Raw genomic sequence first — 26,541 nt, forward strand, 5'->3', positions numbered from 1 at the left:
ACATGATTTTTTAAGAACAATATATAATATACATAGTTAACATTGACATTTTATGTATGGACTAAGTTGTTCACATTAAAAATGGTTATTTTGTTATTAATATGTTTTTAAGTACATATCAATATTATTTGATCCTTTATATAAAAATATTTTATTGATAACTCACATTAAGTATTTTTATTATTATGAATATTTTTTAATGTTGCATATTAATTCTATATTAAGAATGGAATGAATGACACATCTACATCTTATTATTTTTATGAGGAAGTATTTTATACTTTTAATATTATTTTTTAACTTTTGATTTTTATTTTTTTTGGACATTGAATATTTTATTACATAAAACATTAAAATATTTTCTTTTAACATTTTATTTCTATATATGCCTATATATGAAGTTGATATCGACAGAAATTAGTTAACACAAACTAGTTTTGAAAAATATAAGGTTTAAACATCTTAATCACACTTTCTTTTGCTTCTAATTATTTTATCTTTTGTTTAAAGTTGATATCAAATTATATCATGTTATGTGGACATTCAAATAATTTATTTATGACTACTAGTGAAATATTTTTACCACATTGAATTGTAATATCAACTAGTATAGGTCCATCTTAACCACGATCTACTTAAGATGGATGGATAAGGAGGAGATCATCTTTGATACATCATGGTTAAGATGGATGGATAAGGAGGAGATAATCTTTGATACATCATTGTTAATATGTATGGATAAGGAGGAGATCATCTTGAAGAATAGGGATAATATTAAAAATATTACTAATTCCAAATTTAAGGATAAGTTTTTGGGTCATAAAGAGTTAGAGGAAAAAAGGAAACATAGATATAGTAAGAAGGTGGTGAACCCCAATCTTAAAAACCATAATTATCTATATATCTTGACTAGTATCAAGAAGAAAACGAACATTATTAAGTTAAGAACCAATTCTCATGAGCCACGGAAAAAGGAAACATAGATATGGTAAGAAGGTGTTGAACCCCAATTTTCAAAACAAGAATTATCTATATATCTTGATTAGTATCAAGAAGAAAATGAACATTACTAAGATAATAAAATGAAATTGGGAGTTTATCTATTTCCCAAACTCCATGGGATGGAAGAGTATTTCACCTATGTGAGACTAAGAGGGTTGAAGATGTTACTAAGATAAGGAAATGAATTGGGAGTTTGTCAATTTCCCAAACTCTATGGGATGGAAGATTATTTCACCTATGTTATACTAAGAGGGTTGAAGATGGAAATCACTTTATATTAGATTGTCTATATTTTATTCGCATGTGTGCTTAGTTAGCATAACTATGGTGATATGTAAAAGTTTGTCTCACTCCTTTTCAATCATAGAAAAAAAATTAAATACTCTCAATTAATTTCTTACCTTCTTAAGGTACAATAGAACATATTGATCTTAATGGATGTGTATATGTGTGTGTCTTTGTGTGTGTGGGAGTGAATGCATAAATAGAATGAACACCTTGAAAACCAAGGTTTGTACATGGATTGTACAAATATTTACTCTTAACGCTTGAAAAAGAGCAATTGTTGTATACAATATCTCACTTTTAATTATTAATACTGAAATATATTATTGTGGTTAACACACATATATGTATTATTGTTGACATTGAAAAAATTTACGTTTTTTTTTTTTTATCAATATTTGTTCAGTAGTTAAGATAAATTTGAAATAAAAATAAAAATAAAAATAATCTTATGTTAAAATAAAAAGTTTATGTTATTGTTTTTTAAATAATTTGTGTTGGGTAGTTTTCAGTTGGTCAAGTTATAGGTGGTTGGTGGTTTATTGGATTGTGTAAATAATCAGTATCTTTAACCATTTAGAGGGTTCTTCACCATGTAAACTTTTGCAATGGGTTGTTGCAATTGTCAATATAAATGATATATACAAGAAGTTAAAATAGAGATTAGAATTTTGGCCACCATGACGTGTAAGCCCTGTACTGTTGAGAGGGCAATGCAAATACTAAAATAGTTTGTTGTTAGTCTCGCTGCAATTCAAAATGTTTCTTTACAATTTTAGAGATGATGTTCTAAGAGGAATCATTGGAGATATTGAACATCGATTTTCCCATAGAAGTTTCATATTTTACACCGAAAGTTATGAATAACTCGGAGGGAGTTGATATTTGTCTTATTTTCATCTAATATTTTGGGCGATGTCTAAAATTTGTGAGGTTTGGATGCAAATTTAGATTTGGAAAGATAGCCACCATATTGTTCATGAATTAATATTATTTTATTTAGCTTATCTCATGTCATCTACTAATATTTTTTCAAAATCTATCAAGTATTTGTTATTTTGAAAATTAAGAGGCAATGTATGTTGGAAAGATTATAGAATCTATAAATTTGACATAATGCAAGTGATTTCTCTTTTTCTTCTACCTATGAATGGCATTTGGGACGATTCTTCTGAAATTTATGGCTTATAGCATTTCTTTTGCAACATCTGGTGCAATTGTTAGAATATAAATTGTTGACATTGAAAATTTCTTGTCAAGATCAAAATTGGAATATTATATTTAATATGGATAATAAATCTTTTAATTGCTATGAATATTTTTTAAATACCACATACTAATTTTATATTAAGAACTGAATGAATTAAACATCTCCCTTATTTTTAATTGCTTCTTACTTTTTGACATTGAAATATGTTATTGTGGTTAACACACATATATGTATGTTTGTTTATGTTTTCCTTTCTAAATTGATATTTAAATAAATTAGTTAATATGTATATTTATTTTTTGTATTTTTTTAATTAATTTATCTTTTAAAAGCAAACATACATTTGTATTACTTAGCATGCATATAGAAATATTGTATTTATAACTGAAAATAAGAGTAAAATAATTTTCCTTTTGTTGTAATATGAACCACCAAAATAAATATATTCATTTTCTCAAATGAAACTTTGTTTTATAATACTTTTAATTCAAATTAATCAAATGTGTATATTTGTTTTTTAAAATTATTAAATTCACATTATTTTTTATTTAAAATTTATTTTATTTTTATTCTAATAGAGACATGTGTCAATTCTAAAATGAATAAGCATATCGATTAGTTTTTTATTAATTTAGCTTTTAAATCTTATTTCACATAAATATGTAAAAAAACTTATTTTATTTATAATTAAGAATGAGAGTGAAATATTTTTACTAGTTGAATGCTGACCACTTTCACATAGATATCAAAAAATATTATTTTATTTATAATTAAGAGTGCTAACCATTTCCACATAGATATCAAAAAAATATTATTTTATTTATAATTAAGAGTAAGAATGAAATATTTTTACCAGTTGAATGCTAACTACCAACCCACATTTATGGTAGATCATGTTTTTTATAACCTCACATTATTATTTTTTAATTTTAAAATATTGTATTTTTATTTTAAAATGCCTCAAATGAATTTCAAAATGTAAAATACACCACTTATAGAAAAAACAGCAAATAGATACTTCAGGTCTTGAATAGGGACCGGACTGATGGCTCTGAACGTCAACTGAAATCAGTAAATATAATAGTTGAATGCTAACCACCCACACACATTTATAGTAAGATCATGTTTTTTATAACCTCACATTATTATTTTTTAATTTTAAAAATATTGTGTTTTTATTTTAAAATGAGTCAAATGAATTTCAAAATGTAAAATACACCACTCATAGAAAAAACAGCAAACAGATACTTCAGGTCTTGAATAGGGACCGGACTGATGGTTCTGAACGTCAACTGAAATCAGTAAATAACCGGTGAATACTTCCTCCATTGCTCAAAATGAGCAAATGTTTAGGTTAAAAACATATTAAAAATATTTATGGATAGTAAAAAATGATTTAATTGGTTATTGAAAATCCCTTGAGTGTTTTTAGGTTTTATATGATTACGATTATACAAATTTTGAAACAAAATTTGTATATGTTTAAAGGCTTTGAAGGATGAAAATAATGGGTATCTGTCTATTAAATTTCAAAACGAAGGCTTTAATTTTGATCAAGGTTAGCCGTCGATGAATGCTACAAAATTTTTGAACTTAAACTACAACATACATTGGTTAATTATTGCCAGGAAATTTGGTAAACACGGTTCACTGCCTAGATTGATTATATGAGAATGGTCGATCCACGCATATGTGCTGCATCGGAAGCGGACAGACTGATTAAATCAATTCTTTTATAAAAAATTCCGAAATCAAACGTTGCTAATGGCATTCGCAGATATACATTAGATTGTTAACGAACCTCATGTCATTCTAGACGCGTCTTAATATGTTTGCGCTCCATGAAAATTGTAACATGGAATAACTACAACATATTATACTCCACGCTTTGCATGGACGAAATTGCATACCATGCTCTGCATATTCTAGTTTTATATGCCTCCTGCGTTGACTTCTCCAATTCTCAGTTCAGCAAGGATCCAAAATAAACTATTTAGGTGGGAAACAACTAAAACCCCGTGTAGCTTCCATGCTGTGCTCAGGTTTCAGTTTTCATAGATTTAGATTATTCATTATTGGCATGTGCTTGACTTGCCGAAAGAAGCATCGACAGCGTGAAAGGCAATGGGCGCTTTCATCCAGTGGTCATCCGAGTTCAGAATCTGCATTCACCAGCTTTATGAGAAAATTGCGCCCAGAGAAACACAGATTTATTAAAAAATTGCATCCAGAGACGCAAGCCATTTTACTCACTGCACTGGATCTCTGTCTGTATAATGGGGTTTGGCAAAGCAAAATTTTTTTTTATCAAGAGGGGGACAGCTATAATTTGCTTAGCTATGTAAATGTGAATTCGGGTCATAACAGAAAATGATTGGAAATCAAATATTAAAACGAAGGAACCCATCAATGAATAATAATAAAATAGTATGCCATTAAAAAATAGCTGAAGGGATAAGTCAATTGGTAGAGTTCTCTATTTTGCTAATTAGGAAGTTACGGGATTGAATCTCTGCACAGTGACCGTGAACACAGTTGAAAAAATATATAACATTAAAAATAATTACGAATAAATTGTTATTGATGAAAAACATAAACTAACACTAAACCGTAATTATGTAACCCGTTTGGTTTATATTCATCCTGATTAGCTCCGCACCTTAATTTGAAGCTGTAAGAATTTAACGTAGTGGATAGCATCCTCAAGCATCGTACTCATGTCAACCTGCAAAACAGATGGCATAAACTTGTTTCAGCTTAAATAAAGAGAATGCGAGACTTCAATCAAACCCATTCTTTCACAGCAAAATATGAACATACAAAATATCTAAACAGCCTTATTGAAACCTGGGCGCCTTTCATAATTACCTTGGTTCCATTCGGAATAAGATTCTCCAATACTTTCAGACGCTCGTTGATTCTCTCTCCCCGTTGCTGCACACAATTTTTTTATAATGTTATATAACATTTACTAAACACAGGGCAACGAATCTGAATCAATCTGAGTATATTATAGTACGTGTAGAATGCCTAATGACTGGAGTCGTTAATTGGGTCGTACATACCCGTGCGTAAAGACTTTGAGGATCCGTTGCAGAGCCTCTTCGAGCACGAGGTTTGCCATCTGTGTTAAATGTTGTACCAGCTGTTGAGGACAATGTGGGTTCTATGGACGCCAGCATTGACGAGCTGCTGGTCATCGGCATGTAATTGATACCCTCCTCTATTGCTGGCACGGCATTCACCTTCGCCCGATCGGCCATTAATCGTTCCTGTGCATAGTAAATAAAGAACAAGTGTCATTAATGGCGAGAATTAGTTTCATTGGTAAATAAATAAATAATAATGATGATTAACATAAATGAATAAATTGATTGACTGGAATTTTTTGATACTCTTATAGATCCAAAAGTTTATACTCTGCAGACACTTACAGTGCAATGTCGCTTCAGAGGTGGATGATGTTCTTCAACAGCAACGTCGTTGAGTGGTATTTGATATGTTTCTTCTCTTTTGTTCTCCCGCTGAAGTTGACTGACATAACATAACGGATCGTCTCCTCCTAATTTTGAATTTAAAACTGCATCTACCTTGTGTGAGTTCCATGCAAGTTCTATTTCACCTTCAATGAGATTTTGTATCACAATGTTGTGAGCTGGCAGGCTTGAAAAGCTGTGTTGAGGCATTGATGATGCAGAAAGCATATTTTCCATCCAGTCTTCACAAGAATGAAACGCTTCTGCTGTCGCAAATGGGTAACCATCAAAACCCACAGGGAAATCTACATTACCATTACGATGCGCTTTTACATGGAAATCCTTTTGTTGAGGTGACGAGGAAGACGATGAAACAGATGTTGAAATCTAATTTCAACGCTGCCGTACGCTATCAACCAAAACCGCCTGCAAAACCACAAAACTGCCCAGAATCATATCGCACCGCCATCCATGAAAAGTGGTTTCCGTATTGTTGAGCTCCGATGCATTTTGGTGCAGGCACGTGGCTCTCGCCTGACGTAGGCAACTTTGACCCATCGGGAGGTAAAGCTCAGCAACAAGGTGGCTTCCGATATCATTCTCCATCGTTGGATTTGCTTCTTCATCCTCCACCGTCGATCTCTTGAAGGTGCACGGGGCTGCATCAAATTAAATGTTGCTTGGAGTAAATTAAAAGCTTGGTTGACCGCCGTGGAGGAAACAACATGGAATTTAATGTCTGTACGTAGATGGTAGGCGCAATTTTAATTTTAATGTTTTTATATAGTGGAAGTATGGGCAGCGATTTTGTGTGTTGACTATTTCTGTCTTCACAAGTGATTCACATTAAAAAAATATATACACGTTGTGTGTTAAAAAGAAATGGAGGCAGCGTAGGTTAATATATGGTAAGTTGTAAAATGCACCGTAGTGTATGGGAAGATGAAGAACGCATATGCCAGTTTGTTGCCCAATGTATGATGCATGTAGAAAATATTGCAGAGCAGTGTAAAAAAAAAAAAACAGGGGAGCGCATGTATTATTTGTTTTTGTTGGTATTGCTCATTGTAAAGAGAAGGTAAAGAGAAGGGCGTAGTGTAAGAGAAGAAAATGCACAGCAGTGCATGAAGAAGAGAATAGTGTGAGCCAAATGAAAAGAGCTCGTGGGTTGAATCTTTTTTTTGTGGAGCATTGTAAAATGATGGTGCAGTAAAAGGTGAAACACACAGCAGTGTGTAAAAAGACAAGAACAGTGTCGTAATGTTTTGTGTGGCATTTTTGTGAAACAGAGGTGTAAGAAAAACCATGTGTGGTTTTGTACAGAAGTGTATAAGGAAAATGGTGGAGCGCATTTGTATGCATATGTAAATTTTATTTTACAGCAGTAAAGTGTTTTTCACTGCAGTGAATATAAAAGGGGATTTACAGCAGTAAACCCAGCTCAGTAATTTCTCAGGGTGAAAACAGAGTTTTTGTTTAATATTGTTTTTGGTGAATTCCTCTCAGCAAAGAGGATGAATGTTTGTATGAGGCTTTATATTTTAAGCAATAGAAATGTTTTTATGCTGTGTAATGGACTGTTATGAGTCATTTGGTTTTATTAGCTTCGCTGTGAAAAGGTCCTGGAAGAAATGAAACAGAGCATTGGCTCTGTGGTATTTGCTTGAATGGTTTTTGGTATTTTCCCATTGAAAAATAGCCAACAATGGTATCGGAGCTAGTCCAGGCTCTTTGAAGACTCAAAGAAGCTGAAGGAAGGTGTGGTTGCAGCAGTCAAACTTCTCCAGCAGTGTGAAGCCACAGCCAAAAGGGGTAAGGTATTTGTCAAAGCTTTCCTTTGTGTTATTGTTAAAGGAACAGTCAGTGATTTAAAAGAAAACACAGTCAAGTATTTAAAGCCTAGATATGGCAAGGTCAAAGAAGAAAGCCTCCAAGCCTGTTAAAAATGTGTCTCCCTTCTCTACTAAACTAGAAGGCAATCTGTTTGAAAGCATTGTATTTGAGGTTCCAAAGTTTGATGGAAACTTTAATGTATGGGAAATAATGATGAGGGCTTTCCTAATGTCTGAGGGGATTGAAGTCTGGGAGTCAGTGATTGATGACAGCAAGATGGATAAAGAATCCATGGAATATGATGCACAAGCAGCAAAACTAATCTTGGATGGACTCCCTGATTCAGTGAAGAGGAATCTAGGGAAATACACATCAGCAAAGGATATATGGGACAGACTACATGACCTTCATGCAAAGGGAGCACTGACGATGACAATGAGTCAAGAAGAACCCATCATAGAAGCTGAAAATGAAAAGCTTGATCTCATCAAGCTTCAAGTAAAAGAAAGGGATGAAGAGCTGGCCAAGCTTAAGAAGGAACTTGATGAATGCAAGAGGAAACATCATGAAGAAGTCATATTCATGACAAATCAGCTGAATGAAGCAAAGAAGCAGGCAGATGTCTTGACAAGTCAACTTGAACAAAGGCACATGAGAGTGAGTAAGCTTGTAGAAGAGATTGGACAGTACAAGGTAGAGGTCTCCTCCCTTAAGTCTGAACTACAAGAAGCCAGGAAGCAGGCACAAGGAATTGAAAAGAAAATGGAGAGCAGTCAAGAAGAAATCTCCAAAATGAAGACAGATATTATCTCCTTCAAAGTAGTAGTAGCTGAAGCTACTCGTAGCAAGGAAGAAACTGAGGGACAACTAACAAAGAAAAATAATGAATGTGAAAAGTTAGAAGAAGAGATTGTCCTCCTCAGGAAGAAGGTTGAAGGGATGAACAAGATCATGAAGAGCTCTCAAGCTCTGGATGACATGCTCAGCTATCACAGATCTCCATTTGATAAATCAGGACTTGGGTATGTAGGTGAACCCTCAAACAAGGATGAGGATGCTTTAAGCAAGGGAGATGTGAAGAAGCCAGAAAGAGATGGTGATGCTCCTAGTTCTGGCAAAGGCAAGGAGAAAAATGAAGGCAACAATAGAAGAAATCCTGCTCCAAGAAGAGAACCAGCTTCAAGAAGAAATGTAGCTGATGGCAAAAAGGCAAGAGGCAATGGTGATCATCAAAGGATCTCAAGGCAGCAAGGCTTCAGAAGTACATCAAGGAAACCTCCATCTCCCAGGTACCAAAGTTCATTTTATGGTTATTGTTATGCTTGCTCAAACTTTGGTCATATGGCAAAAGACTGTAGAGCATTTCATGGAGATAGATGTTGTGGTCCCCGACAATCTCCAAGAAATAATTTCACAAGAAGAAATCATGAATTCTCATTCATGAATAAAGTTGAATGCTTCAAGTGTCATAACATTGGGCATATGGCACGTGACTGTAACTTGACATGGGCTCTTACACAAGCTAGACCCATGCAAAAGAAGAAAGTTACAGAAGTATGGAGAAGAAAAGAAATAAAGTGTGACAACCCCTTAAGCAACGCAGCTGATCTAAATTTGTTTTGAGAAGAGTCTGCCAAAAGAAGACAAGCATACACTAAAGGGGAGCTTGAATTTTTTTTGCTGAACTGTATTAACAGTCATTTGTTGATGGAGGATGTATTGCAGCGCAACAGTTGCAAATGAAATCTTTGTTAATCCCTCTAGAAGGAAATATGCAGCAGTGATGAAATCAGCAATGTTTTTGCTTTGTGTTTATGCAATATGCACAGAAATGCATAAAGAAGAAGAGATGGCAGCGCTCAAATGTAAAGAGCAGCAGTATGCAAGGCAATGAAACCCTCACAGCAGTGGGAAGACAAAATACAAAACAGCAGTTTGGAAATTTCTGTTATAGAGCACATGCATTGAAATGCATAGCAATGGAAGGTAGTTTCCTTCTATGTAATATGAGAGAACATACTCACAGCAGAGTGAGTATAATACACAGCAGTGAAAAATGTAATGTTTTTCTTCATATGCAATGCAGCATGCAAAGAAACGCATAAAGAAAAACAAGGACAACAGATTTTTAATGCACACTGGATGTATAAGAATGTGTGTGGCAGCAGAAAGCCAAGGGAATTGCACAGTAGTGCATTGTGTAAAAAAAATGAAGACTAAGATTGTGTGAAGCAAGGGTGCATAAGAAAAGGCAGCAGCCTGTGTTATTTTTTGTGGAGAATGAAGTGCCAAGAGCATGGGCACACAGCAGTATGATGAAACAAAAGGCAGCGACAGTGCAAATTGCAGAGGCAATGCAGCAGCAAGAGGTTATGGACAGCAGCATGATGGCAAGAAGGAGAAGCACACAGCAATGCAAATGTGAAAAATGCAGCTGCAAGAAGTTTTGAACAGCAGCACATGCAAAAGAAATTTTCCTTACAGCAGTAAAGGTAAATGTAATGAATTTGTTGTTCATTTGAATTGAAATGCAATATATGCAACAGCAGTGAGTGTGTTGGTTGCATCTGAAATGCAAGTGAGACACAGCAGAAGTATGATTGTAATGAGTGAAGGGGAGCACGCAGCAGCGTGAAGAAAAGTTTTCCCATTGTGAAGAAGGGAAGCACGCATAAGTGCGCAAGTAAAGAATTCTCACACAACAGTGTGAATGTGAGAAAGGGAAGGCACAGCAATGCAGAGTTTGCAAAGAAATGTAAGTGAAGTGCAGCAACACAACAGCAAGTGTAGACACAGCAGTGTGGAGTAGACGCAGTAAAGAAGATGGCACAACAGTGCAGCAGAAAATATGCAGCAGCATAAAAGAACAATGTAATGAGTTTGCACACACAGCAGTGCAATGATTGTTTGTTTTTGAAACTGCATGTAAAGCAGTGTCTGTTTGTAATCCCTCTGTTAACGAGGAAGGTGATTTTCAGCACATTGTCATTAGTGAATCCCTCTATCAAGAGGATGATGCTTTTCAGCATAGTCATTGGTGAATCCCTCTGTTCAGAGGAAGATGCTCTCTAGCATAGTTTGGTAAATCCCTCTGTCATGAGGAAGGTGCTCTTAAGCACAGTTTCAGGTGAATCCCTCTATTAAGAGGAAGACAACTTTGATTGTTTATGAACTGCAGCAGAAGCAGTTGGTGAATCCCTCTATGCGAGGAAGATTGGTGAACCCCTCTATGTGAGGAAGTGCTTGGGTAAGATTGAAAGCCCAGCAGTTGAAATTAAAGGGGAGTGTTGAAATCTAATTTCAACGCTGCCGTACGCTATCAACCAAAACCGCCTGCAAAACCACAAAACTGCCCAGAATCATATCGCACCGCCATCCATGAAAAGTGGTTTCCGTATTGTTGAGCTCCGATGCGTTTTGGTGCAGGCACGTGGCTCTCGCCTGACGTAGGCAACTTTGACCCATCGGGAGGTAAAGCTCAGCAACAAGGTGGCTTCCGATATCATTCTCCATCGTTGGATTTGCTTCTTCATCCTCCACCGTCGATCTCTTGAAGGTGCACGGGCCTGCATCAAATTAAATGTTGCGTGGAGTAAATTAAAAGCTTGGTTGACCGCCGTGGAGGAAACAACATGGAATTTAATGTCTGTACGTAGATGGTAGGCGCAATTTTAATTTTAATGTTTTTATATAGTGGAAGTATGGGCAGCGATTTCGTGTGTTGACTATTTCTGTCTTCACAAGTGATTCACATTAAAAAAATATATACACGTTGTGTGTTAAAAAGAAATGGAGGCAGCGTAGGTTAATATATGGTAAGTTGTAAAATGCACCGTAGTGTATGGGAAGATGAAGAACGCATATGCCAGTTTGTTGCCCAATGTATGATGCATGTAGAAAATATTGCAGAGCAGTGTAAAAAAAAAAAAACAGGGGAGCACATGTATTATTTGTTTTTGTTGGTATTGCTCATTGTAAAGAGAAGGTAAAGAGAAGGGCGTAGTGTAAGAGAAGAAAATGCACAGCAGTGCATGAAGAAGAGAATAGTGTGAGCCAAATGAAAAGAGCTCGTGGGTTGAATCTTTTTTTTGTGGAGCATTGTAAAATGATGGTGCAGTAAAAGGTGAAACACACAGCAGTGTGTAAAAAGACAAGAACAGTGTTGTAATGTTTTGTGTGGCATTTTTGTGAAACAGAGGTGTAAGAAAAACCATGTGTGGTTTTGTACAGAAGTGTATAAGGAAAATGGTGGAGCGCATTTGTATGCATATGTAAATTTTATTTTACAGCAGTAAAGTGTTTTTCACTGCAGTGAATATAAAAGGGGATTTACAGCAGTAAACCCAGCTCAGTAATTTCTCAGGGTGAAAACAGAGTTTTTGTTTAATATTGTTTTTGGTGAATTCCTCTCAGCAAAGAGGATGAATGTTTGTATGAGGCTTTATATTTTAAGCAATAGAAATGTTTTTATGCTGTGTAATGGACTGTTATGAGTCATTTGGTTTTATTAGCTTCGCTGTGAAAAGGTCCTGGAAGAAATGAAACAGAGCATTGGCTCTGTGGTATTTGCTTGAATGGTTTTTGGTATTTTCCCATTGAAAAATAGCCAACAACAGATGTATCTCTGGATTGATGATCAGATGGGCATGAGTTCATGCAACCTACATGCAAATAAGAAGAAATGGATTTAGGATCCTGCAAGGAACTGTATATATACTCATTGCTGCCAACTAAATTGTATTGAGGACTTGTCTGCCCAATTTCCATCGACCCAGAAGCGCCATCAGAACATTCATAATTCAGAGATTGCTCAACATAAGGAGAATATGCACCGATTGCTGCATAAACTTCCATGGGCTTTTCGCGTGCCTCGTATTTGCCGAAGATATTGTACTCAATTCCTGTGGAATTGCCATCTGATTGAATGGCCGAACATATTGTACTCAATTCCGGTGGAATTGCCATCTGATTGAATGGCATGAGACAACCATGTGGACAGAAGGCTGTCATGCTCGGTCACCGAGTCTCTGAAGCTTTCCATATTTACCATCAATTCATCAGAAGACCATATATCAGACATCTTCCTATAATTTTGCAGCAACAAAAATTAACTTGCAGCCCGTACTATAAAGCAATATAGACATCTTCCTATAATTTTGCAGCAACAAAAATTAAGTTGCAGCCCGTACTATAAAGCAATATCGAATAAAGCACATCCGTCACTATGCAAGAGGGCCCAAAGATGGGAAAGATATTGAAATGCAGAGTGCAAAAAATGACGAGATCATGTCCATCCATATATATATATATGGTTTTTCAGACTCCTGGGTTGCAGATGAAAGTGAGAGTGTGAAAATATTTTGGGAAAATTTAAAAAAGACATTAGGAAAATTTAAAAAAGATATTTTAAAGTTTTCCACCTCGGTTTCTCTCCACTCCACCGTTTTCCCTCTAGGTTTTTCTCTACTCCATTTCTCCCTTTTCTCCTCTCCATCATCAACGGTGGAGAGATATGGTGAAACTTTTGAAGTAATCTCATATCCACCTCATCAATTTGTCAATAAGATTCCGCAATATATGTGCTTACCCGACCTTCATCAATTATAAAATATAAAGAAAAAATTAATTTAACGAGCTATTGTTGTGAAAGCAGAAACAGCTAATGATTCCCAGACGGCCGCAGAGTACAGAGAGCTTAGAGTGGGTCCGTCATGTCAGCGATAAGAGATTATTTTTTCACACGTTCTCGCAACGATCCACCCAGTCCGTCCTGCCCGTCGGGTCATAACGCCAAAGCAATAGGATATTCCATGACTTACACGTGTTGTGAACATTATTACATGAACGTGTACTCATAGAATCACAGAAGCCCGGTGATCTATTTCGCTCCACCAATTGTATAAACACTTACATGATTAGATCTTATCCACTGCCAAAAAGAAAATTCAAAACACTTACATGATTAGATCTTATCCACTGCCAATAAAAACTTCAAATTTCGACCATATAAGAAAGCATGTGAAAATGGCAAATCTTTTGCAAAATTATTTTTATAACGTTATGGAGAATTTCGACTCATGTAAATTACTACCAAAAGCTTATCAATGATGAAATTGGGAAGGAGAATCCGTTTACAGTAAAATTAGCTTCAATGGGTATCTTCGAGCATGACACTGTGCATCCAGCATTGGAAGACGGTGACCAAATTGACTTTCTAAAATGCAGGCGTAGAGTTCTATTTAGTAGGTTGGAGTGCCCATGCATAATTATTTGAGTTGGTGGATTAAGGGTTGGAGTGCGCATGCAAATTTTTGTGTTGGTGGATTGGAGTTACAGCATTGTCATTCAGTTAGCAAAATTGAGAGAATATCGAAGTACATGGCCAGATTTTCCATAGATTGAAAGGGTATGAGATATGAGTTTGACCCTGGGAGAGAGGAAACGGCATAATAAGGTGAACAAATGATGAGGTGTAAGTTTGACCCGAGGAGATCGGAAATGTGACTATGACGGGGAGCAAATAAGAGTAATAATGTAATGTCAAGTTAAGATAAGGTAACATATAATATATTCATTAATTTGGTCCATGATATATTAAAATATAATATATTAATATAACGGGGGATTTGAACGAGTGACCTATCACAAGGAGTGCCTTAACAGTGCACCCATTCACCATCAATCCAAAGCCCCGTGGGCCAATTAAATTATTATTGTTATAGGTTTAGAATAAGAGAAATAAAAATTTAAAATGAATCATTGTGGTAATGTTATTCAAAATTTCTTCTATTAAAGGTAAATGTGTTAGGTCATATAATATTAGTGTAACCCTCTTATTGTTATTGTTAGTGTAGCCCTTTTATTGTTATTGTTGTGCCCTTACATTATTATTGTTATGTAGGTTCTCATTATAGTGTGACCCCTTAGACTCTTATATATACAAAGGACGTATTATCATTTGTATAATCCAAGAATTATTCATTTATGTAATGTAAAGGAGGTTTCCCCTTCGAAGAGGATAATTTTAAGTCATTTACCTATCTATTTGTGAGTTGGTTGCATAACATTTGGTATCGGAGCTTTGGATTCTAGGGTTTCACTGCTTCAAATAGGTCATCGTGGGAGATTGGGCATAACTATTCCATGAAGAATCCAATCTTGCTCTGACTTGTTGGGTTGGAAAGATGACTCAGAGGGCTACTATAAGATGGAATTTCAAATCTTGGATATTTCCAATTATAAAGATACAGTAGCTGCAATATCTAGCTCCTAAAATGCAAGAAAAATGTGTGTTTTTATTTTATTTTTCATTACTTTCATTTGAAAAATCAGTTTCAAGTGATTCAAAGGGCATATTGAAGCATAGATATCATTGGTTGATTTCAAAATGTCTAAAAAAAAATAGACACACCTAGTAAGCAACCAAAAATCTTTTCTATGACACATGAAGAAGAGAAAGAAATGCAACATGATATGTCAAAATTACGAGACCAAGTGAAACAAATTTCGCTCGCACAAAGAGTAACCAAAAATGAAATGGAAGCTAAGATGGATGGTTTAAAGAATGGTTTAAACGCATACATGGAAGGTTTGAAAGATGACCTAGAAGCACAAATGAAAGGAAACATGGAAGATTTGAAAAATGGTTCTAAAGCAAACATGGAAGGTTTGATGAAGTTGCTACAAGAAATGCTTCCTATTGGCAAAAAGGTATTAGATGAAACTCATGATGAGAAAAAAAGGAATACTCCAAAGATAGATATGAGGAAGTTTGATAGCAACTATCTAGTAACATGGATACTACAGATGGAGCAATATTTTGATCTCCATAATGTACAATACACACAAAAGGTACGCATTTCATCTTTATATTTAGAATCCAATCAGTTAGTATGGTATCGATGGCTTTGTTCTTGTAAACCTCTTGTCACTTAGTCAATTTTTACAGAGGAAATGATAGTACATTATAAGGATACAAAGAGAAAAACCTTCTTTAGCCAATTGATAAATCTCAAACAAAAGGGTTCAATGGCGAAGCAGATTGAGGACTTCCAAAAATTGAATATCAAGGTAAATGATATTTTAGAGGAGCATAGGATTGATGTCTTCATAGGGACCTTAAAGGATAACATCCAACATGAGATTTTTCTTCGGGAACTTGATTGATTAAAGAAGGCATTCAAGGTGGCAAGAAAAGTGGAAAGCAAAATTATGGCAACAAGCAATTCTACCACTCACAACTATAAAGACAGAAGTGTTGTTGCTCCTAGCCTTCAACAAACTACAAGTTTGACACCACAACAATTGGAGGAAAAAGGAGAAAAAGGGCTTTGTTACAGTTGTGATAATAAATACACTAAAGGTCATAAATGTGTTGAGAATCAATTATTTTACATAGATTGTGAAGAGGAGGAAGAAAAATATCAAGAAACATCAAAAGAAGAGGATATACACCAGGAACCAACCCCAGAAAAAGAAGAAATGAATATAAGCATATCCTATAATGCATTGGCAGGAATTACCACTCCTCAAACTCTCGAGATAGAATGAAATATCAAGAATAAAAAGGTAATAATATTTATTGATTCGGGTAGTACCCATATTTTTATTCATTGTAAGATAGCGAGGGAATTGAATTTCTTCCTATATCCAGCATTAGAGTGTCAAGTAATGGTTGAAAATGGAGGAACTATAAATTTCTCTGGAAAGCGTTATAATATAAAGTTATCCATGGGGGAATGTGTATTGAATAGTCCAATGCTTTCCATTCCAATGGAAAGTGTTGATGTTGTACTAGGAGTCCAATGGTTACAATCTTTAGAGACGATAGCTTTTAATTTTCAAGAACTTTTCTTGAATTTTTTTTCGGAAGGAAAGGAAGTTGAATTAAGGGGTATCGTAGAGAAACTAGGAAAGATAATTAGCTCTAATGTCATGAAAAATATTCTAAAGAAAGAACAATGAGGCGTAATTGGAAAATTATGCTCATTGGATGTTCAAACATCGAAATCATCTATTTCTCCGAATCTCCAAAAAGTCTTGGAAAATAATTCCAAGGTATTTGAGACTCACAAAGGTCTCCCAACTATTCATGATCATGATCATATTATTCATTTGATTCCAATAAGTGTTCCTCCAAACATTAGGCCTTACAGATATCCCTATGCCCAAAAAAATGAAACTAAACGTATGGTTGCAGAAATGCTAGACACTGATATAATTCAACCTAGTCAAAGTTTTTTCTCTACTCCAGTAATATTGGTGATAAGAAATGATGGATCATAGCACATGTCTCTGGATTATAGGGAGCTCAATAATCTCACTATTAAAGATAAATTTCACATTCTTGTTCTTGATGAATTGCTTGATGAATTAGATGGAGCAATTTACTCTAACAAGCTAGATCTTTATTCAAGATATCATCAGATTAGAATGAAGAATGAAGAGATTCTGAAAACAACATTTAGAACTCATGAGGGTCATTATGAATTTTTGGTCATGCCTTTTGGCCTTACTAATGCACCTTCAACATTTCAAGGTTTGATGAATTCTATTTCCAAAACCTTCCTTAGAAAATTTGTGTTAGTATTTTTTTGATTATATAATAATCTACAACAAGTCTTGGAAGGATCATTTTCAACATGTTGACTGGGTGCTCAAATTGTTGAGGAGAATCAATTATATGCAAAAACCTCCAAATGTTTCTTTCACTAGTGCAAAACGGCTAATTAGTTACTAAAAGAATGACTAAAATATTCATATAAATGACAATTTTGCTGTCGGTGACGAGTAGTAGCTAATTTATAGTATCTTATAATGTGACCAACTTTTAGTCATTTATAGCTTAGTCATTAATTGATTGTCTCAATTTTATCATATAGCAGTATATTTGGTGATAAATTTGGTCATTAATTTAGTTATTGATTTAGTCATTCATTTCCATAATTAATGACCAAATACACAACAAAATATATTATTGTATGATCATTTGATAAAACCAATTAATGACTAAAGAACTATGACCAAAATATTGGTTGTGTTATAAGACACTGTAAATTAGCTACTAATAGTCATATATATGCAAATTTTAGTTGTCATTTGAAACCAATTAATGACCAAAGAAATATGACTAAATTGTTGTCCTGTTATAAGATACTATAGATTAGCTACTAATAGTCACATATATGCAAAATTTAGTTGTCATTTGTAATGAAAAATTAATCATTTGTAGTAATCATTTATATTTTTTTGGTAGTTTTATATTCATTACATAAACGACTAATTTAGTAGTTTATATTCATTTCATTTATTTTCATTAATAGTCATTATAAACAACTAATTTAGTCATATATTCATTTTATTTTTGTTCATCATTAATCAATATAAACTACTAATTTAGTAGTTTTAGATTGATTTTATGTGTTCATTATTAATCAACATAGATTAATTAGTATGATTTTGTGACTAAATTAAAAAAACATCATACAATGTGAATTGGTTCATCTAATATGAAAATTCAAAATTACATATGTTAGTTAAAATACTAAACAATATCAAGTGCAACTATAAATAATTTCAACCACAAAAATTATATTATATGAAATGTCGAGTATTACAATATGAGTTTCCAACTTAACATTGGCTAGACTACAATTTACACATGAAATGTTGTTTCATCACTATAAAACATTATCATTGTGCTGTCAAGTCATTGCAAGTGAATTCACCAACTATGAAGACTTGAACATCAGTCTCGATGTGCGTGCCTTATGTGGGATATTGGCTTTAAGAGTACCACTAGACCGGTTCTCTTCTCTATCTTTTTGCATTTTTTGCTCGAGTGTTAGTGTTCTCCTCTTTCTTCAAATCCTATTGCTTACTATCAATATTGAGTTCCTTTTCTGAAAACAAAAGAACCTTGAATGCAAAGTGTAAGATATGAAAGATGATGAAGAGTAGAATATAGATGAAAGTAGACTATAAAGGATTTATATTACATATACCTCAACATCAACAATTTTAAAGCCATTCTTCCCCATAAGAGAAAGAAAATTGAACAAGTTTTCTTCAGTTGAGTGATAGTGGCCACTATGTGGCCAAATGACCTGTATGAACAAATTAAAGCCAACATAGAAAAGAACACCTTAGTCGCTTAGTATTCAACCTTTAGGGAAAGCTTAGGCACAATCATGCCAACTAAGTTACATGCTAAAAAGATCAAGTTGTAAATAACTTGTTAAAACAAATAATCTGATGTGTGATGTCTAATCTTTATCATTTTATTCGCAACAACAATTTGTTGTCTAATGCATGAAATTCGTCAAGTATATAAACAACATGTTCTAAAATAACAACATGAAAGTAAACTTTTCTAATAATCATTAAAATATTTCAATACAAAATAGTTAAAAGAATTTCAATCAATATCATGTAATATTAGTTTCATCTTCAAGCTTTGGTTGTTGTTTAAACAGACATAATACCAAGTACTTTCAATTTCATAGTTAAAATACAAAGAAAAATCGAAATAAATATTCAAAATACAATCAAACAATAAAGAGAGGATATCATCGAATGGAAATTACAATTATAAAAAAATTGTTTATCTGTCCATCAATATCTTATCATGCATTCCTAAAACATGTTCTTTCCCAAAATAACCATGAGGTGAAAGAATCACAACATTAAAAACCATAGGAATACTTGCACTACTATATATAGGGGGGTTTTAAGACAATATTTGAGTCAATTGTCTTAACTTAAGACAAAAAGAAACTTGTGTATTATCTTAAATATTGTCTCTAAGTGGGTGTGGCAAAATATAATGTCTCAAAATATAATTTCTCAAAAATTTGTCTCTATAATGACAATATAGAACACATATTATTATTGTCTCTATAAAGACAAGAATTATTGTCTATTAAGAGACAATTTGATTTGTCTCTCTAGAGACAATTTCATTTGTTTCTCTAGAGACAACTTTATTTGTGTCTCTTTAGAGACAATTACATTTTTGTCTTTTTAGAAACAATAGCTGAGATTAAAAACATATTGTCTCTATAGAGACTATATGTCCATAATTCAAACTATTTTCTTTCTAGAGACAACATAAATAATTATTTAGAAAATAAAAATAAAAAAAATCATTTTGAATGTTCTTTCAAAGTAGTTTCACAATCAAAGTTCACAAATGGTACTTGTGTATGAGAGAAACCACCACAGAAATTCCTGTCTGATAGAAACCAGTGCATGTGGGCTATTAATATTACCTTTGTTTAGCAAAAGGGGATTCAATTCATTACTAAATTTACGCCCAAGTTTTAGTACTTCAAATGGTAGTCAGAAGTTTGGATTTAAGATGCTACCTTAGGTTTGATAAGTGTTCCATCTCCCAGTTTTACTATAGTTAAAGAAGATTCTGTAGACCGTTGAATGGAAACGAATTTAGATTTAGACAATGCGAATATTTATGCAGAAATCAATCAAGAGCCTAATTAATGAAATGGTGATACCTTTATGTGTTCGATAGACAACATACCCACAAGAATACCCAGGCAGGCTTGAAAGCCATAGTTATCAACTATGTAAACCAATTTCAGAGTTAAAATAAATCCTCAAACATAGCTAGAATTTTCAGAGAAAGTTTTAACAAGCCATAGTATATTACAAGCAACAATCATCCCAACTAGCATTTCCCCCAACAGTACACAACAAAAGGCACTTGAGCATTCTTGAAATATTTGAAGAGTACAAAACGTTCTTGTGCAAAATGTGCAAGAGTATATAACGGAAAAAATTGTCTTAGCATATAAAAATAGCTCTGTAATGGAGTTGAACTAAGATAGCTTAGCCAACTCCACCGATGAAAACATCTACACAGTACCCAAATCACATATAGAGAGATGCGATAATGTTATTCTAAGCCCCAGATATAAATCAAAATTAAATGTCAGAACTCAAGAGCAAACTCCAATGATACAAAACTAACTGAATCCACCAATCCCTAAATATGCAAAAGCATCTTAACAAAGCTATTCAAAAGCATCATCATCGTCATCTGGAAGGGGTTGGGCCACAACTGCTACAAGTTTTTCCTCGTACCTGACAACATAAAATATTGTAAGCCAAAGTTTCAATCTTTTAGAAATGGAACAAATTATTTCAATAAAAGTTGACAAAAAATAATAAGAAAATAGCATTCTACTTACTGCTGCTGGGTTGCAAGGTCTATCTGAACCTCAGGAGGAGCAAAAGCAGGTGACTCCACAAAATGAAGGTTTGGATCCCTATAAAAATAACCCATTATAGAATCAATGCAATTTTTTTTATATAACATTCATATTAGGGAGCATCGGAAACTAGATTAAAGGCTCACCCTAAGAACTTCCATGCCAAGTACAGGAATGGCTTCTCAAAGTTGTAGTTACTTTTTGCAGATATCTCATAGTATTGAAGATTCTTCTTTCTATAAAAAGTAACTTGCTTAGCTTTCACTTGCCTATTCTTCACATCAACCTTGTTTCCACAAAGAACAATAGGAATGTTCTCACACACCCTAAAATTCACAAAGATATTTAGCTAATCGGTTCAGGCAGTTGTGCCACCACACAATTAAGGAACCTTCATTTCTACTTAGAGATCCAACCCCTCTACAAAAGAGATACTTGCGAAGATCTCTATGCCACGTTGGGACATTCTTGTAAGTCAATCATGTAGTAACATCAAACATGATAACTTCAAATTTCCCATGAATATTGCAACAAACAAAATCCCAATCAGTAAATAAGAAGGAAACAAATAAATAGAAGTGGAAAATCACGGAACCCTCGCCAATTCAATCAAGAAAATGCCAACAGAAATAGGAAAAGCAAACCAATATTGATCAAAAAAACCAATAACAGAGTCTGTGTATAAATTAAAAATTAAACTAAATTAAAATTCAAATAAATATAAGTGGAAAAATACAGAACCCTCGCCAATTCAACAAGGAAAATTCCAACAAAAGTAGGAAAAGCAAACCAGTATTGATCAAAACAACCAATAACATAGTCTGTCTATAAATTCAAAATTAAATTAAATTAAAATTCAAAATAAAGAGACATAAACGAGTAATACAGAGTGCTGATAAAAAGGAACCAAAAAAGGTCTCATAGTTGCTCTATTGTCATTGATATTGAGGTTAAAAGGTGTTGCTACTGAGCCCACACTACATACATATCAACATGGGAAAATAGAATTTATAAGTCAAAAGTTCTCTTGGGATCGATCCAAGTTCAAATCCATGTAGGACCTTTTTAAACAAAAAGTGGAAAAGGCACGCCAAACGCTCAAATGTACATTGCTCCAATCAACATGTGTCTACTACACCTGTAGAGGATGACAAAAAACACTACTTTCATAAAGTCCCAAGAGACCTGATTTCAAGTGAAAATCAAAATCAGTCTGGCAAAATATAGAAATGGGAAAATAATCAAACTAATTATTGACGTACCTTAACCACATTTTGTCATTAAACCTTACCTGAATGAGCTATAAAGTTGGGTCAGCATTTCATCCTTGGCTTTCTCAACTTGAAAAAGCAGCACAACCTGCAAATCATCAAATCATCAATTCAAGTATCATGGACTAAATAAACACTGAGATTCGGTATGGTTGCATTGTGTGCTCATCCACATGGATGTCTTACTTTGGGAACATTTGCAGCAAGGCTATTCAGAACAGCTTCCACATAACCATGGACTTCTTGAGCCATCATTCTTGTTTTCCTGGATTATAAACAAGAAAATCAAACTAAGGTTGAATATTAAGTTGGGAAATAATTTTTATATTCTCATCATTGTATATGGTCATGGTCTCCTAGGCTAAAATGTGTATTGACTCTTAAATTATTTAATATCAAACATTTTGATTATGTACATGTGCAACTTATGATGGAATTTTATGTGTTTCATTACCTATATGCAAGTGTTTCAATACAAGCTATAGTTTTTCACGATTATACTTTGGGTTACATAAAGTAGTCTTGGCCTCTGGCCAACTAAATATTGCCTACCCTCTACCTTATATATATTTAAGTTTTAACAGTGGAAATAGTCTGTCTTGAAGATTGAAGAAAACTCAAAGGATGTTAGTCCTAGCTGAAAGCAAATACTAGCAATCTATTTTCATTTTCTGCTAAATAGTTCTCTCCAGAAACCAAATTTTCTGGTTACCTGTAATTATTCATAAGTTGAACAATTGTCCAGCAGCACAATGCCTACTTATCTGCAATATAATTGTCCAGCAGAAAATAATGTGACTAGCATGCATTTGAATGCAGTTTACTAATTTTTTAACCTTAAACAGACATGTGAGTACTCGAAAATTGGGTTAGGGTGCAACACTATCATGTTATAAGACACAATTGCATATAAAAGGTTATACTCCATGGGATACATAAAGAAAATTCCTTTTCTTGTCTTAATTAGAAAGGAGACAGTTTTTCATTGACAAGAAAGAATTGTTATTTAGAAAGGAGTCATCATCCAATGAAGTTTGAGATGGTGAAGAATGAACCATACAGTACATTTCAGCTACTTCTATTCAGGAAAATCCCGTCTCACTCGTTAATAATGAAACTCACGAGTATGGGTTTAAGAATTCAGATGCAATTGAAAGATATCAAGATGATGTAGTTGAAAAAGAAGAGCAAATTGAACAGGTTTACAAAAGTGAAACCCATGATGATGAAGAATGAAAATCACATAAGAATTATAACAATAGCCAAAATGATGGTTGTCCCATGTTTTCTAATGCAGTTTCTTTGAAATTTGGAGATCATCAACTGATTAATTCATCATATGATGAACCTCAATAAGCTTATGAGAATATTTGAGTTTCAGATGTTGGTCTGCAACCTCATAACTCAACTATTGAGGATGAAGTTCATGAAGACAAATTTCATTATTCAGAGTCCAAACAATGACAAACAGTTTTATGGCCTTGATGAATTGTATGGTTCGAAAGTGGACAGTGTCTCTAGTATGTATGAGCCAATGCCTAGTGTTTCCCAGCATGCAGGTGAGTCATCTCATTACAAGGTTGATTGGATTCATGTCTACACACAAATAGAGAGCGATACTTCAAAGTAGAAATTAGTTGTTCATGTAATTATAAAGAAACAGAACCAGACATGGCTCAGGAAATTGTTGATTCTTCAAATAGTTTTGAAGGCAGTATTGATGTGTTCACTAGTTCGAGAATGCCTTGACTCTGTTCTAGTTCCCCTAGAAATAATATTAATGATGTGTTCCCTTTGCTATAATTATTTCAATACTCCATTAAACAGGCCCAACCTTACCGACAGTAATGATGTGTTCCTTGTTCAGGTATGGATGAATCTATTCTTGAAAAATAAGTCACAGCTAAGGAGACTGTTCAAAATAAAATCAATTCTGAAGACAATACTGATTTGTTCCCTTGTTCAGGTATTATTCTTCAAGAAAAAAATATGGTTTACCTCTGTTTTATAGTAATGATGTGTTTTCTCCACATTTATAAGTGTTTTTACTCCATGAAACACAACCCAGCCACTAAATCTATGCTTGAGCATTGATTAATTGTTAGAGTATGGGTAATCTCCACTTAAGACCACATGGCGAACCACTACCTTTATGTCTCCATATACATAAAGGTGTGCTACTTTAGAAGAGCACCAATATGCAATAAAGAACCCTGAAATATGCTTGGAAAATGAAAGACATAAAATAATGTAGAGTACTAGGGGCAGAGAGGGTATAAAAACCCAGAATTATGTTTAACTCTCCAATATAGTTAACCACACATGGAATAAGTGAATTCAAATGAATGACAATTCAGTGAATGCCCATGAGCTCTTATTTCATCAATTCATGAATAAATTTCGGTGTGGAATTAAACCAAATAATGTCAATTTCATGTTTCATACTTCTCAAAGACCCAAGCTACAAATATCATGGCTTGGTATTATGCCTATGCACATATTTGTGGAGATTTGAGATGTTCAAAGGAGAATCAATCATATTTCTGTAACACCCCTCTAGAACCTATTTCATGCTAACGAACTAGAGTCTAGTGCCAAACACATGATCACATATCCAAGCAAAAGATCATCCCAGTGCATCTCCTAGAATGGTAGATATCAAGTGACTCAAGTGATATCAAGTGCATCTCCTTGCTTGAATTCTTTGTTTCGATTGGACATTAGTGATCCATTAGATATGCCCAGTATTATGGAGAGTAATGATGCATTATTTTGTCAAGGTATAGCTGATTCTATTACAGAAAGTATCTCAGAGATTGTTACAGAAGCTACATGCAAGTAGGAACTTTACCAATTGGATAATCCTTTGAAGACCCCTGAGGTTATAGAGGGATATAATATAGCTGTGGAAAAGAATGAAGTTGAATATGGAGCATGCCAGGAAAGCATTTTTATTGTTGATGGCATAACTGATGCAAGTCCAATTAGAGAACAATTGTTTGATATGGACAACAACGAAAAACATGAGTGATTCATTGACCCTGCCAAAATTGAGGGAAACAATGGCCAGGAAGCTGGAGAGACCCAAAATTTCAAAGTTGGAGAAAATATATAGATTGTGGTGAGAAAGCAGGAACCTTCCCAATTTGATACTCCGTTGAGGATCCCTGAGGTTACGGAGGGATATAATATATCTCCTTGTTTAAGCACCTGATTTGGCCTGGACTCTAGTATTCCATCCAAAAGTTCAGGAACTTAGAAAAAGTTACAATATATCCCCTTGTTTAAGTATGAATGAATCTCTTCTAGAAGACAAGGATGTGTGCAATCAGCAACTTTCCTTAGATAATCCATTGAAGAGGCTTGAACATGCCGAGGGACCAGAATATGATACCCTAGTGAAAAATCTTGAGCTTATAGAAATTGATGTGACATCAGCGACTGAATATTTGCCACTGCATGTCCCACTTGGAGACCATGTGTGTGTCATGGAGAAGGATGCTATGGTTTTGGATGGGATAGATCATTTTGAAAGTATTCTCCTCACATAAAATCCTGTAGAATCTGGAGAAGTAGTTGAGGGTTATTCTATTTTGGATGATATGAATGTTCCTAGTAAAGGGGATTCAAGGAGAACCAAACTTGTAGACAGAATACTGACTTTGAGCAATAGATTACAAAATTTTCAATTAGACTTACAAGGACCATTCCCTATATTGTTGATAAAGAAAATTTCCATATTATATGTGATTTTATCTTCCTGGTAAGAGCAAGTTGTGTGTGATATGGACCTATTTCATGCTAAAGAATTAGAGTCTAGTGTCAAACACATGATCACATATCCAAGAAAAAGATCATCCCAGTGCATCTCCTAGAATGGTAGATATCAAGTGACACAATGTGGCCATTTATTGCACAGAAGTTGAATTATATAGCAATGAGCCAATGGGGAGTGCATTTTCATAAAAGGATGAGCTCATTTCTCAAAACACACCCAAAGGAACTAGGATTGTTACAATGTTGTATGTTGGGTTAGGGTGCAACACTATCATGTTATAAGACACAATTGCATATAAAAGGTTATACTCCATTATTAATTTAAATTGTGATGCTAGTTTACAACTAATTATTGAATTTTTTGCATTACAACACTAAAAACAAAATATAATTGAGTGAAAAAAGTGGAACCAACATCACAAGAAAAACCCAATATGGTATAATGTCCTCTTGAGGAA

General features: G+C 34.0%; 1 protein-coding gene and 1 pseudogene across 1 annotated transcript; both read right to left on the reverse strand.

Moving 5' to 3' along the window:
* Positions 1–4,569: 4,569 nt before the first annotated feature.
* LOC149167421 (transcription factor bHLH130-like) lies at positions 4,570–12,816 on the reverse strand. Its single transcript, XM_089430478.1, has 5 exons — positions 12,472–12,816; positions 5,563–5,769; positions 5,366–5,431; positions 5,157–5,222; positions 4,570–4,659 (listed from the first exon to the last, which is right to left on the reverse strand). The coding sequence occupies exons 1-5, from the start codon at positions 12,814–12,816 to the stop codon at positions 4,570–4,572; spliced, it is 774 nt and encodes a 257-aa protein (XP_089286604.1).
* An 8,021-nt stretch (positions 12,817–20,837) lies between these two features.
* Positions 20,838–22,558, reverse strand: LOC149167422 (GTP-binding nuclear protein Ran1B-like; annotated as a pseudogene).
* Positions 22,559–26,541: the final 3,983 nt, after the last annotated feature.

This window comes from Pinus tabuliformis, chromosome 5_1 (assembly GCF_031772625.1).
Source record: "Pinus tabuliformis cultivar Carrire ecotype Pingquan chromosome 5_1, CPIR1, whole genome shotgun sequence".
Lineage (NCBI taxonomy): Eukaryota > Viridiplantae > Streptophyta > Pinopsida > Pinales > Pinaceae > Pinus > Pinus tabuliformis.